At 39.3% G+C, this 15,074-nt stretch overlaps 1 protein-coding gene across 1 annotated transcript in view; it reads right to left on the bottom strand.

The window, feature by feature from the left end:
• Nucleotides 1-15,074, bottom strand: part of LOC135480868 (centrosome-associated protein 350-like) — an 82,266-nt gene that overhangs the window by 5,933 nt on the left and 61,259 nt on the right. The window contains exons 32-41 of the mRNA XM_064760797.1: nucleotides 14,622-14,726; nucleotides 13,729-13,765; nucleotides 9,188-9,287; nucleotides 7,696-7,928; nucleotides 6,169-6,457; nucleotides 5,256-5,494; nucleotides 4,088-4,248; nucleotides 3,693-3,963; nucleotides 1,080-2,779; nucleotides 93-234 (exon numbers count right to left, since the gene is read on the bottom strand). Coding sequence (XP_064616867.1) covers nucleotides 93-234; nucleotides 1,080-2,779; nucleotides 3,693-3,963; nucleotides 4,088-4,248; nucleotides 5,256-5,494; nucleotides 6,169-6,457; nucleotides 7,696-7,928; nucleotides 9,188-9,287; nucleotides 13,729-13,765; nucleotides 14,622-14,726 — 3,277 coding nt within the window. The remainder of the gene's footprint in view (nucleotides 1-92; nucleotides 235-1,079; nucleotides 2,780-3,692; nucleotides 3,964-4,087; nucleotides 4,249-5,255; nucleotides 5,495-6,168; nucleotides 6,458-7,695; nucleotides 7,929-9,187; nucleotides 9,288-13,728; nucleotides 13,766-14,621; nucleotides 14,727-15,074) is intronic.

The following is a 15,074-nucleotide window of genomic DNA, read 5'->3' as shown; positions in this document are numbered from 1 at the left end:
CGGACTATCAGTACACATCTTGATAGCACAGCTCTTAACGAATTTTAATTTGACTTTTTAATTAATTTGGCCGCTGTGGGTAATGAGCTTACCTTGGTGATCTGCTGTACCTGGGTAAGGAGGGGGAGGTTTGTTAGGAACCTGAGTGGGGTGGAACCACTCGTCATCATCATGATACTCATCCTCTACCCCGTAGATATTCATCAGATCATCATCCAGCTTAGATATGTCCTCCTGGACCAACAACAAAAGATGGAAATGTAGTCATATAATACCATTCATACAGAGTACAGGTTGTTCTGTAACAATAATTTATTTATTTGATTGATTACCGCTTTACGGCGCACTCTTCTCATATTTCACTTACACAATCACGACCAGCATTATGGTGGAGGAGAACCCATTTCGTTTATGCCAAATAAATGTTTGAATGCAAATTTCTAAATGTCTCTAACCAGATTCACATGCATATCATTGAAAATCTCTGCTCACTATTCATGACACTTCATAAACAGCATAAATATTTTCGAGAAACATAAACTTCAAACTGGAATATCCAGTACTTTTCAAATAGTACAGATTTCTTGTTTGTCAACAAATTATATTATTTTCTCATTTGACCTGAACTTTACACTCCTTCATGAAACTATTTATTTTTACAGCTGCTGTAACAATTATGTAAAGCAGCTGGGAAGGCAGAGTAAGAACATGTTTTTGCTTAGAAGTGAACTAAAAGTAGTTCATAATTAAAAGTAGGGAATAACCCTATATCTAAGCGGAAGGTCTGACATTCATATGCCACTCGCAAACCATGATGGACCATGTCAAGTCCATAATCACAAGGCCAGTTTCCACACAACCTAGTGTCTGGATATTGATAAAAAAATATGTGTCATGTCCGATAATAGTATCCGACTCGTGAACCATAAAGAAGGAGTTCCAAGTAGACAATCGCAAGACATCCTTTCCAACACAACCTAAACCACCATTCCTTACAGGAATACGTAATAAGTAATACTTAAACAGTAAATAAAGCTAGTAATATGTAAAAGAAGCCATCATTAGTTATGACAACGTACCTTAGAAAAAATGGGTTTCTCCCCTGGCAAAGGAGAGCCGGGCCTTGGGACACCTCCAGTCATCGAGATATCCTCATGCTGAAGTCCATTAGTAACTTTGTTCAGAGAACTTGTTTCATCTACTGGTGATGTCCTACCAGCTATCTTGTCTTCCGGACTCTTGGGACTCGAGGAACGTTCTCTCTGTTTGTTGCGTATTGTTATCATTTCTGAAATGGCTTCATTCAACATATTGGACATGACGGAGTCAGTCTGCATTTCAGCTGCTGGCGACCCGTTCTGTCTGGACTCTGGGTGTGGACTTGATGGTGAAACTCCTGCCGCAGGCGGAGACGTAGATGGCTGATCAGACGGGGCTGTAGCCAAGTCTCGCTTTGGTTTTGGACGAGTGGGTGGAGGAGTTTTCGACGGAGAGCGTCTGGCTGCTATCTGGCCCATGGCTGTCATGGAATCTTTGAGAACACTTTCCATCAACCCGTTGGTGAGACTGTCCACAAGTTTCTCAGAGGCTGCAAGTCTCTTCGAGCTGGCAGGTGACACTGCCTGAGATTTGGGCACATGTTCCGGTGAGGAGAAAGGCGTGGAGTCAAACTGCTCAACTGCAGCGGCTGTGCTACTTATGACCTTGTCCAGCTCACTGTCAGTTACCAACGACTCATCATCATCAAGCTTTGAACCCTCTTGGGAAAGTTTTGGTGATGGTTTGTCGAACGAATCCTCCAACTGAATTTCCTTCAACGCAGCTGGAGTGACCTCCAAATTAGCACTGGTGTCTCTTGGTGACTGGACTGGCGTCTTTTCCTCGTCTGGGATAATGGCTTTCTTCTCTTCATCAACCATCTCGTCCACCTCGTCCATCTTGGTCTCACCTTCCTTGTTGGCAGTTTTAAGGACATCCAGAAGTGGGGCAGATGATGTTTTTTCACTCACATCACTCACCATGGAGAGTTCTTCGCTGATTTCTTCATCACTCAACACAGTATCCTCTTTGCCAAGAGACTTAGACACTTTACCTCTCTCCGAGACTCCAGTTTCTGCTTCTGAGAAGTCCTCTGTGTAGCTTACATCAGACTTCTCACTCAATGTCTTCTCTGATTTTGTTGTCGAATAGGAATATTTGGAGATGTCAGACTTCAGCGCCTCATCTTCTGCAGCCTGGGAAGCATCATCATTAATATCTGCTGGTTTACTCTCCACCTGCTTTTCTGTGTCCAAAACTCCCAGGGGCTTGAAACCCAGCCCATCGTCTGAATATGAAACAGCCGAGGCTTGAGAAGGCACATTTTCTGTGATATATTCTGATATTTCCGATCGTGCAGACAAAAGCTCTGAGCCAGCAAAACTCTGCTGTCGTGGTGTTAAATTGGAGCCAGCGCTTACAGGCACAGTGTCAAATGTTAAAGTTTTGCTAGCACTTGTTGCTGGAATGATCATTTTCTCTGCATCTAAAACAACTGCATTGTCATCATCAGCAATGGGCAGGGCTAATTCAGCTTCTTCTGCAGAGAACTTGCTGTCTCTTGTTTTGTCAACTGCTTTTGAAGCTGACACATTAGACAACTCATCCTTCCCCAACAAAGACCTGCGGACTCTCTCTGCTGGAGGCGTCTCACTTCGCTCTGATATGCTTTCCAACAGAGAACCTTTCTTCCCACCGACAGAACTATCTTTCTTGTATACAGAGGGGCTTGTCAGTACACCTGGAGAAAAAAGAAAACCATTGTCTAATACCCAAACATGTTTTTGGTTAATCACGGTACGTTGCATTTCCTGGCTCTAAAGACCAATAAAAAGAACTGTCTTTCTTCTTTTCAAAGCCCTTCCCGGTAGTGTGATTTAAAATAAAACGATAAGTAGCTGGTTTTCACTTGTTACATCTGAACAATTGCCAACTATCACACTGTAGTTGCTGCCCTTGTCTTACTCTTCATGTTACAATTTATTTTATATTAGATTCCCTCAGTTCAGGCTACTAACCCTTTTATGAATAAGATGGCATTCATGTTAGAATCTAGCTCCTTCTTGCTTAGCTAGAACGTTTAATGTCATAAAATTTGGCTCTGCCAGGTTTCCAGAATCCACTAATTTGTCATTGCATCCAACTCAATCAAATACTTAATACTCAATCAAGTCATCAAAATATTCTTTCTTTAATTATCATAATGTTCAGAAGAGTATGGCTTTCCGTGTGTTTGCCTAGACTGGGACAGATTCCACACAGCCTTCTTTTGATTTAAGTGAAAATTACAAATAAGATTTTAGGGTTTATTCACGGGTGCTAGAAACGAAAATTTTGACCATCTTAGAGCAAGTTGTTTGGTAAGAACAACACTGTAGTTTCATAAAAAGGATTTATCAAGACAATGTCCTTTATATAACAAAGACAACCACTATCAAGGACAAACTGTCTTATCAGTGGACAAACATGTTTTCTTGGCGTAGTCGACAGGCCCCTGACCAATGAGTTTGCAACCAACGAGACTTTAGTCAAAGTGGTTTACAGAAACTATTATCCACAAACCGTAACCATAAATTCTTGTGTACATATGAAAAATTCTTGAATACAGAGCTACACCTAATCAAATACAGAAACAAATCAACCAATCCGAATACCTTCAGTGACAGAGGTAGGACTTGTCTGAGAGGAGTCGATACTGTCTCGGCTCTCTTCAAAGCTGGACGATTGGCTGGACCGGCTGCTCTCCGACTCACTGCGCTGAGGTGGGAGTGGCTTCTGGGGTGAACTCTCCTCATGGGTGGCCTTCTGTTTAGAGTCCCTTCCTCGGGGGTGCTTAATCTGTGGTTTCTTCCCAGTTCTTACAGGTTCGTGCTCCAGTTCATTTTGAAGTTGAACAGTCATCTGTTTGATGGAGTTGTCATATGCCTGGCAAGAAAATCAAAAACTAATTCATTTATGTTTTTAGGAATTTATAGATTGACAAGATCAAACATATTTCGGACTTGGTACAACATTTGAAGCCTTTTTCGTATGACATAGGATTGCTTACCTCAATCTGTTTTTTCAGGGACTCCTCATGCGTCTTAAGCTTCTCTTTCTGTTGTTTCTCACTTTCCTTTTTCAGACGATCAAACTGGAGTTTTCGACACTGAAGCTGATCTTTCAGTGCTCGAATTCTCCCCTCCACATCACTCTGGTCTGAAGCCGTTTCTGATAGAGGAAAGCAAGCAGTTGTATTCTGCAATTTGTAAATCTTTATATACCAAACAAAATGTTCCGCTTTGAATGGTATTCATTTCACAGCTAAGATAAGTATATATGTAAAAAGAGCAAGATTTCTGACGTCATCAATGCCTAACTTGCATATTTATTACACATTTTTGCATACTTGACATGTACCCAAAACGACCATAAATTGCATCCATGACTAACTTGCCCATTTTTCCTGATTCAGAGAGTTCTATTGAGTTAAAGGAGGTGTTTTGAGGTTTGCTTGGAATGTGGGCTGAACATTCTACTGGAAAACTGAAGGTTTCAGCACCAAAAATAATATTTTGTAACCCTTCTAAAAATGCACTTTTGTGGACGAAATTTTGGGTCATTTAGGGTAACTATTCTTCAATCAAATACTTAGTCAATCAGATGTAAGGAAGTGGAGCAAGATTGGTGTTTTCCGCCGTACTCAAAAATATTTCACTTATACGACGGCGGCCAGCATTATGGTGGGTGGAAACCGGGCACAGCCCGGGGGAAACCCAAGGCCATCCGCAGGTTGCTGAGACACCTTATTCAATTCTGTGGATCAAGACGCTTTTGATGAACTGATGAACTATGAACTAATGGTATACTTAGAACTAAAATTATTTATTTATTTATGTATTTAATTGGCGTTATACACCATACTCAAGAATATTTCATTTATACGAAAGCGGCCAGCATTATTGTGGGTGGAAACCGGGCACAGCCCAGGGAAAACCCACGATCATCCGCAGGTTGCTGGCAGACCTTACTATGTACGGCCAGAGAGGAAGCAGGTAAGAGATGAACTTGAACTCAGATTGAAACACATTTATAAAGTAACACAACAATTGCATGTGTTTGTCTTTTAAATGTACATACACATGACAAGGTATGCAACTTTGGCAAATTTTAGCCAAGGCGTAGAAATTCTTGAGAATATGGTCGGCTCAAACACAAGCACTTCCGACCCTACATACCTGCATGCAGAGAATCCTCTGATTCACTCTCCGACCCTCGTTTATAGCCAAATGGTCGCCCAGGAGACAGTGGGGACCGACTGGGGTCAAACAGGAGGCCACTGGGTGGGGTGCGGAGCTTGTGGAGCGGGCTTTTCTTCTTGGACGGAGTTACTGAGTCAGCAGAGACAAAGGAGTCATCTCCGTAAGTGTCTGCGACTGATTGAGTCCGGATGGTGTCGTGAACGGACTCCCTGGCTCTGTTCAAAAGATGAGGGATAGACTGAATGAATGGTTGTGGATTTAACTCCCCATGGGCAATATTTCTTCAAATTATCCTGGCGAGAATGACTTAGCAATCACCGAGAAGCTAACTGAGGTGGATTCACAGAGGAGCAAAACAACTTGACTAACTGACTGATTCATTTCAATGATACTATGGCTGTTTCACAACTTGGCAAAAAAAACAAAAAAAAAAAAAAATTAGAGTCAGGAGTAAAACATAAACCTGCGACAGGCAACTGAAGAATTTTTGCATCTGTGACAAACAATTTTTCACTTGCTGAGTTTACAGTCTGTGACATTTAACTATGAATGGCTAGCAATTTCAATCAATTTCCCAGTATGATATGTTACCGATAGGGAAGCTCGGAGAACTGTCAAGACATGGAATCTTGAAATTCCTTGCTCGAGGCCACAACTTTGATGAAATCTTGTGTCTATCAGGTAGGCCTGTTGCAAGTGTCCGAATTATTTCATCCATTGAATTGGTTCAATTTGGTTAAAGTCTGGCTTAAACGTTACAGTCCAAAATATGGATTTTTTTATGTATATATAGCATAAACAAAAGTCAGTACATAGCTACAAAATCTTAATACATATGATCCACTGGACCCAGCCCTCTTGTAAGTATGTTTAAATAGCCAGAACATACTGCTTTTTGGTCGTGGAAGCTTCCTCAGTGTTGCTGCTGGACTGAGACTGGATCTCCTCTTGTATGCTCCCTTCACTTTCACTGACCTCTGTCTGACCTTCACCTCTCTTAGCCACAGAGGATGGGTGCTTGGCACCTTGGGTGCGCGACCTTGAGGCTTGTGACCTTGATATTTCTGACCTTGACACCTGTGACCTTGAGATGGCTTCTGAAATCGAGCTTTCGCTTTCACTCCTCTGTGCAGGCAAAGAGGTCTGTGTCTCAGATATATCTCTCTCCGTTTCTTTTCCTGTCAAGGAAAACGAAAAGCTATAGCCTAAAATTCCCTAAAACCAGATTTATTTCCCAGTACTGAATTGAAGTTGGCTTAACACCGACTCTTTGGCCCCACCACTCAGAAGATACACATGTACTCAAATTAACATCAAGGACTATATCCAATATATATATATATATATATATATATATCTATTTATATATGACCTCTAACACTGAAGCATTAACGCTAGTAAAAATTAGAGTTAAATTCATAACAGAGCATCAATTAGCGTCACTATAAGAACATATGTATATCATTAATGTACATGTGGAAGAGGGGCCTCCGTGGCTCAGCTGGTTAGCCCGGTAGAGCAGCATAATGACCCAGGAGTCTCTCACCAATGCGGTTACTGCGAGTTCAAGTCCAGCTCATGCTGGCTTCCTCTCTTGCCGTATGTGGGAAGGTCTGCTAGCAACCTGCGGATGGTCGTGAATTTCTGCTCGGCTGTGCTCCGTTTCCACCCACCATAATGCTGGCCACCGTCATATAAGTGAAATATTCTTGAGTACAGCGTTAAACACCAAGAATGAAATAAATAAATAAATAAATAAATACATGTGGTAGATTCAACTGATACTCTACAACTGTTCTAATGATGCGCTGCTTGCTGGTTTGATGGCCTTTAGGCCGGAATGACAGATGAAATGGGTACAAATAACAAATCTGGGATGGGTCAACTACACTTTAGTGACCTTAACACAGAATTTACTGCGTAAGCATCTATCAAGTGAACAGATTCAAAAAGAGCATATTTCTAGCTATACCAGGGATATACCATATGTTGTGATTTAGTTCAATTTTAGGCCTGTTTTCTTGGACCTGACAAAAGAAAAATGCAATCACAACTGCTGGCCAGGAAAGCCATTTATAATGGGTTATCTGCCCTGTTTGCCTGTGTAGATCCATCATGCTTGCAATCTTCTGTCCAGCCCTGGAAATAACTGCTACAACAAAGCAATTCTTGTACTTCCAGATAGGATGAAATGTGTTCTTTTGGAATATGTTACATTCATAGATGTCCAGGCAGCTGAGTTTCTGTGTTACAGTCACACAGGTATAGCTGATCCCTCTCTGACCAGGTCTTTATACCCTCCTGGTCTGTTATTCCGCTCCATAGACCACCCTATCTAGGTAATGTCTTGACAATGGATCACTGTTTGTCTCTACATATATGAAACTATTAGACTGGCAGGTATCAATAGCTTTACCTTTGTTTGCCCTTTTATCTCTGGCCCCATCCGCTGCGTCTTTCCCTGTCCCTTTCTCCGACCTGCTGGTTCTCTTTCCACTCTTCCTCTCCCCATCCTCCCACAAGTCAATGGCCTGTTTCTCAAGCTCATAAATTTTCTTCTCCTCGTCATCTAGTTTTTTCTTCCAGGCCAGAAGTTGTTCGGCATTTTTCCGACGATCGCGTAGTTTCTTTTCCCTGGCTGTCAGGTATCTAATGAAAGCAGAAATCGTTTCATACAGTTTTGGGTTCTCAAAGTGACACTGAAAACTGGGTCTAATTATTACATTTTACCAGAAAATGAAAACAAAATACATAAATTTTAGGGAAGATGAAAAATACTTAGTCACAACAATGTTCTTATATTCACACTGTATTTTATTTTTATTCTATTTTAAACAAACAGTTATCAAGTTATTCTCATCAGAATCACAACTGCACAACACAGAAAACTCTTTATTATTTAGATTTTGTTTATTTATTTGATTTTACGCCCTACTCAAGAATATTTTACTCATAAACTGGAAAGAGCCCGGGGGACAGGCCTTCTCATGTATGGCTGGAGATGAAGCCAGCATGAGCTGGAATTGAACTCACAGCGACAGCATTGGTGAGAGGCGCCTGGGTCATTGCTTCAAGCAAGCTAACTACCTTGGCGTTTTAGGAAAATAATAACACTACTGCTAATCATTATCAAAACCGCCCAAATTCTTCAATCTTTTGGACCTCTACTCCATCTAATATTATGAAACATTCCTGGGAGAAGCATGGCATGCCGAGAAAATGTATGCACAGTATTATGTTTTAAGGTTACAGCTGTAGTGACAAAAACAAAGGATTTTTGCTTCATTTTCACAACAATCAGAAGACTAAATTCCAATGCAGTCAATGCTGCAGGGGTACAAAAAATGTTGCAGACTTACAATGAACAAAACACAAAGAAACCGAAAAAGATAAGTTCATGAATGCTATAAAATATAAAACATTTTCATATTTTTTCTCAGGTTTGCACTGTGATGGAAAAAAAACTGTTATTAAGTCACACGAAATCTCTGAGAAGTAGCCATGGCAACCAGAAGTTAGTGTAATATTCGTTATTCGAATAACATGCTAGCAGCACATTTGTTATTCGAATCGCGAATAACGTACTGACAATATAGAAGTTAGCACAAAATTTGTTATTCGAAAATCAATGCTAGAGCCACACTGAATTTTTGAATATCAAATAACGTACTGGCAATATATAACTTAGGATTATATTCATGTTTCGTTGCTTGAATAATGAATATCACCCTATTCACCACTCAAGCTCATACCTTCAGTAACACGCTGTCTCGAATACGGTGCTAGCATGTTATTCGCATGTGAAATAAGAGGTTTACTTGAATTTGTGATTTGGTTCTTCAGTAAAGTGAAAACTTCTGTCTGCTTCTATCATCTGACTCACAGAGCTGCGTTGTTTTACAACTTACCTCTGATCCAAATGGACATTCTTTAACTTTGTCATCACTTTGCTCTCAGATTTCTTCCTTTGTTTGGGCTCCGCATAAATTTCTGAATCTGATTTAATATCTGAAAAAAGATATAAATATATATACATATATATATAAATGCAAATATTATTTTATTTCGAATATTCTAAAGTGTCATGACAATACAAGAAGGTGCCTATAGTCAGATTACTGATTGAAAGAAACCTGGCAGAGTTCAATTCTACAAAGCCATTTCTAATTTAGATAATTAACTCTAGATTTAAAACTTCATGACAATGTTAAGTTTTAGGTATTGTAATTTGAAATGTTGACACATTTGTTTTAAGACAGCAGTAATGTCTAGGGCTGGAAAACAAGCTTTAAAAATCGTAATTTGACATTCTGACTTACACTGAAGTCAGATATGGCTTTGTGGAATGTGCCTGTTTGTTTCAATAAAAACACTGCCCGTCACGAGGTGCTTAACCCGAAATTCATAACAAAAGGCGGCATTGAAACTAATCTCGCAAAAGGCAAGGCATGAGAGTGAGGGTAAAGGGCTGAGTAAAGGCACTTTACACTGGTATTTTCTTGAAGGGCTTGTCTACTGTTGCATTTCAACATAAAATTTCACTGAATATTTTTTACACATACACATGTATACAAAAGGAAGGCAGTCGCTTTACCTTCCGATATGTCAAGTTATAACTAAACAAACTGAGAAATTCAAAAATAAAATAAAAACCCTTCCTTTATACCCCTAACTGGAAAAAAATGCTTGCAATTGCAACATTTCCCAGTCAGTTGAACACTCCATACTAGCTTGTAAACGGTCAAGGAAATAAGAAAAATATTCAGTAAAGTATACTCACTAGTATTACTACCTCAGTCATGTCAGTATCAAGACATCAGTTTCTCAATACCAGAAGAAAATTGGATGTACATTACAATAAACTCAATGCTTTATACCCTAATGTGCAAACCTATAGCTACAGCCTGTGTCTGACTGTATTAACAACAGTGAGAAGTATATCTGAAAACATACACATTGTATCCAGTAATATCATAAACATAAACCACACCTTTACATGTCACTTTGATGAGTACAATTAAGATGGACCTATATGATTGGCTGTTGTAGAATTTGATTGACACATGGGTTTATAATAGGAGTGGCTTAAAAGCAGTCATAACTTTACTGTCTTTTTTATCTTGTCTTACACAGGCAGAGGTACCACTTATGATAATGGTGGCTTAGCAAAATACTTGATGTGGTGTGGTGTGATGGGGTGGGGTGGGGGTGGTGGTGGGGACATTAAGGGAAAAAGCTGTTCTATCATAGCCTGTGGGTGAGCTTAATCCCCCCAAAAATGTGATCTCAACAGCTGCCTAAATTGTTCATAGGAGATCTTAATGGATTAGCAGACTTATAAAATCACCTGTACGGCCTATCCTCTAATTGCAGGTAGATTTAGCACTTTCTGAATTTTATCACTAAAAGGTGACCTGGATCCATTACCTCCACAGTTTACATGCACCTAGTTTTATAAAGTGCACAAGGATACATAAAAAAGTGCCATAAAACACTGTGTGATTTTAAGGCAAAATGCACGTGTAGAAAGACATGCCAAAAAACAAATGAAATTTTTTTTTCATTTTTGAGCAATTTTTTCTCAATAACCCCTCTATTTAATGCATGTTTTCTGTCAATGGTTGGGAATATTCGAAAATGACGTCACTGATATACAAACTTGGATCGTGGGACCAGCTTTGCAACCCAGGTTCCGCTCTCCCCAAAACAAGTTATCACCACTGATGTTGCCACAGCAGGCTATTTAAATTCCGGGCTGAGAACTGGGATCTCAGAACACTGTAGTTTATAGTCATTTTTACACACAAAGAAGAAAGCTGAGTAGCTTCTATGTTCTTTTATATCTTAGGCCACATCCTGAACCCCACAAAACTAAGCCTTTCAGGTACCTTTGATATTTTCAGACAGGTACAGCTGTATTCTTTCAGAGGCATTTAGGAATTGGGATGGTATAGGTTGACAGAGGCATTACTTATGGATAACAATTCCTGGATTTATTGTGTTGGTGACCTTTCGATGTAGGTTCTTACATCGTTATCCCAGCTGTACCAAAAAAAATCTCTTTACTCCAGTCTTTTATGCTACTCTTGCTTGTTTTCTTCAGAAATCTTTCCTTTGAAAAAGTATGGCCGGGTATCATCTTCCACAGATAATAATAAAAACAATGAATTTTTCCACTGTTCAGGGACATACATCTAGAGGCTGATTACACAAATCGATTTTTTATTTATACACAAGTTACATCTTACAACCTCGTCAGCACACATAGTTTATGGCTCAAGGGGCTCAAATTTTGATATAAATGTGTTTGTATAAACATATTGGGAACAGCTGTTAAAGTGGTTGAAATTTTAATTCATGCTGTCAAAAAATTAATTAACCTTTAAACACCACAATTCAAGCATCGACTTAAATCAAAACCGGCTCCCTATTCTAGGGCTGACAGCTGAATGAACCACTGGTCTTAGAGACATGTGTCAATATATCACCAGCAATCCATAAAATCCACCGTCTATCTACACCACTCCACTGACAAGCCTACCACAACACGGGGCGGTAGCTACCTGTACATGTGCCTTATCAGTTGTAAACCTCATAGCTATATACATTACCCCTTTGGTGATCGAAAACAACACAGGCCCTATAAATTAATTTATTTACATATTTGATTGGTGTTTTACGCTGTAGTCCAGAATATTTCACTAATACGCCGACGGCCACAATATGGTCGGAGGGAGCCCAGAACATATAAATGGACATAGCAAATTTAGTGGATGTCATGGTTTAGCACTGTTAATATTACTCAAAGAATTTTTCCCATACAGATCCACACCCTGAGGCAGCCAAATATGACAAAGACCTCCCATTTACCCATTCCCACCCTTTACCCCATGTGTTACAGGCTGGCAGACATAACTACTACAAAAACAATCCCCCTTTCTTCAGTCTCAGCAGGACCTTTTAATAATTTGGTGTTCCCGCAGTTTTCTCTTTCTGCTAAACCTGTAACTGTTTTAGTTCAGGGTTCTTTGGTTTAACTCTTTTCAATGTTTGCTGACAGCTGTCAAACACATAACTGTACAGTGCTGAGACAATGCCAACAAATGACAAAAGGTGATTCTCTTCGAAATTCTCCAAGAATCCTTCATTAGTCATGTACTGCCTTGTGCCATTTGTTGGAGCTGCTACAGTACTCTATTTTGAGCAGCTTCTCAGTAAAAAATAGACACCTTTCTGTCTAATCTGAATGTCTGAAAGACTTCAGAGTGTGTTTGTTATACAATGGATGCTATGACTTCTACCTAATGTTACTAAACTTTAAAAAGATTTTCACGAATGAAAACTCAGCTGTTTTTGGGGTTAATTAGAATGTGAATGAATACTTTGCTGACAGCAGCGAGCTCATTATTAAAAATTCCCATCTCATTGTCAACATTTATAGTGAGCAGCAACATATATGTATGTATTGGGGGCCTTCGTGGCTCAGCGCGCTAGCGCAGCGTAAAGACCCAGGAGCCTCTCACCAATGCGGTCGTTGTGAGTTTAAGCCCAGCTCATGCTGGCTTCCTCTATGGCCGTATGTGGGAAGGTCTGTCAGCAACCTGCGGATGGTTGTGGAGTTCCCCCCGACCATAATGCTGGCCCCCGTCATATAAGTGAAATATTTTTGAGTACAGGGTAAAACACCCATGAAATAAATAAATAAATAAATAAATAAATAAATAAATATATGTATGTATTGTCCTTTTTCCAATATTTTGTTTTGTGTTTCACAGAACATTTAATTAATAAGAAGTGGTTACGTTTGTGAGTAGAGCATAAACTGAAACAGAACATCAACCCTGAAATACAGAAACTGTAACAGGGACTATTCAAACTCAAATTAAAAACTTGACAAATATCAAGCAACAAAAATTATGCTGCCTAATAAGGGGATATGCAGTTCAAACTCAAAAAGAAAGTACATGATAGATTAAAGGGAATATACACCTAGGTATTATAAAAGGGAGATATATACATATATATCCAGTTCGGTGAGAAGAAATACACATATAAAAGTGTTTGGGTAAAGAAAACACTATCATGGAGGAGGTGCCTTAAAAATGAAATTGTGATAAACTTTAAAATAGGCCAATCAGCCATGTAAGGCCACATCAATTTCAATTGTTGTTTTACAGCAGAATAAATCCTTCATTACAGTTGGTGAAGGATATAAAAACAAAACTAAATGTGGACTATTCCGGCAATTTTTCCTGTTTAAGGCACATTTACATGCAGAGAGCCTTGAAATACATATATATCATACAAATATCAATAGCAGGTGAAATGAAAAGACAGATTTTCAGATTTATTTTTAATCCTTTTTTTTTTTAAATATTTTTCTGTTGACTTGCCCGTAAAAACAAAAAATAAAATCCTTGTGGCCTAAGTTGTAAATTACAGAACAAACCTTTCTTGGTTATGTTGGCATCAGACCCTTCTTCCAACTGTAACATAATCGAAACGTCAGGGTTTAGATAAAGTATACATATATGTGTATATAGAAATTGTTCTACACAAACAGGTAATAACATTACGCATACTACTGTTATCACCTTGATGAGAGATAGGAGACACAACATCGATAAATAATATTTACGTTTACCCCAGTTTTTTCCCTGAATGAAAAAAAAAAAAAAAAAAAAGAATCAAAAAAAAAATTTAACAAATATGCCATGGTGAATTCACCAGTTCAAAATCTGGGTGAAATTTCAAGGAAATTTGATGATTTATTTGGTTGTTGTTTTACACCGTAATATTTCACTCATACAACGACAGCCAGCATGATGGCAGGAAGGAAACCAGGCAGAAACGTGGGCTGAACCAACGATCCATTCGCATGACCTTCCCACGTGCGTCCAGAGAGGAAGACAGCATGAGCTTGCTGCGGAGGCCCTCTACAAGGAATTGGACTGGTAGAGGTTTCAAATTTCTGCGAATGTTCCATTATATATGCAGATATAAGGCAAGTTCATTAAATTTAATAATAATACAAGAATTGGCATTGTAAGTCAAATCACTGCCAACAGTGCAATGGAGTATGCTTGGCCCATCCGTGGCTTAGACCAGATGAACAACAGCAAGTCTCCCTCAGTTTCAGGATAGAATTAAACCTCAACAACACAAATTTTGCCCATTTCCACCGAATTACACTCAAAAAATACAACCGAAGCGAACCCTGATCTTTTGCTGAGGTCCACAATGTTGCAGCATAGCCAAAAATCATCATGATCTTTGTACAGCCTGTGACCCATTTTGAGCATCCATCCTGATGCTCACTCAGAAGTTTATAAGCGTACTTACAGCTAGACTGACTTCATCCTCTGTATGAACGTCCTCCCGACGGTGGTAAGCTCTAAACGGCTGATTCCCACGGGCTGGTCGCACACCCTGTACCTTATCCCACGTCTGAGCGTAAAATGAAAAATTGTCAGACATCAATCTCATACTCTCTCACACTGTTTCACAGTTACCTTCAGGCAGACAAATAGAAATGTATACATCTAATTCTTCTCCACTATAATAACGATTTGAGGCAGCTTTTCTCTTCAAACATTTAGTGCTCTTTCCAAATTTTAAGCACTTTTATCATCAAGTTTTAAGTACATTTTCTCAACTTGTCAACACAATTTAAGTGTCAATAGGGATCTTCTTTTCCCTTTACATTTTAGGGTGCTATTGAAAGATCAGCACTTTTTCTCATCTGACATTAACAGCGTTTTTTCCCAGTCTCAGCTTCAAGTTACATTTTACATG

Source organism: Liolophura sinensis, chromosome 13 (genome assembly GCF_032854445.1).
Source record: "Liolophura sinensis isolate JHLJ2023 chromosome 13, CUHK_Ljap_v2, whole genome shotgun sequence".
NCBI lineage: Eukaryota > Metazoa > Mollusca > Polyplacophora > Chitonida > Chitonidae > Liolophura > Liolophura sinensis.
The sequence above is the reverse complement of the archived record's forward strand: the minus strand, read 5'-3'. Positions and strand labels throughout refer to the sequence as shown.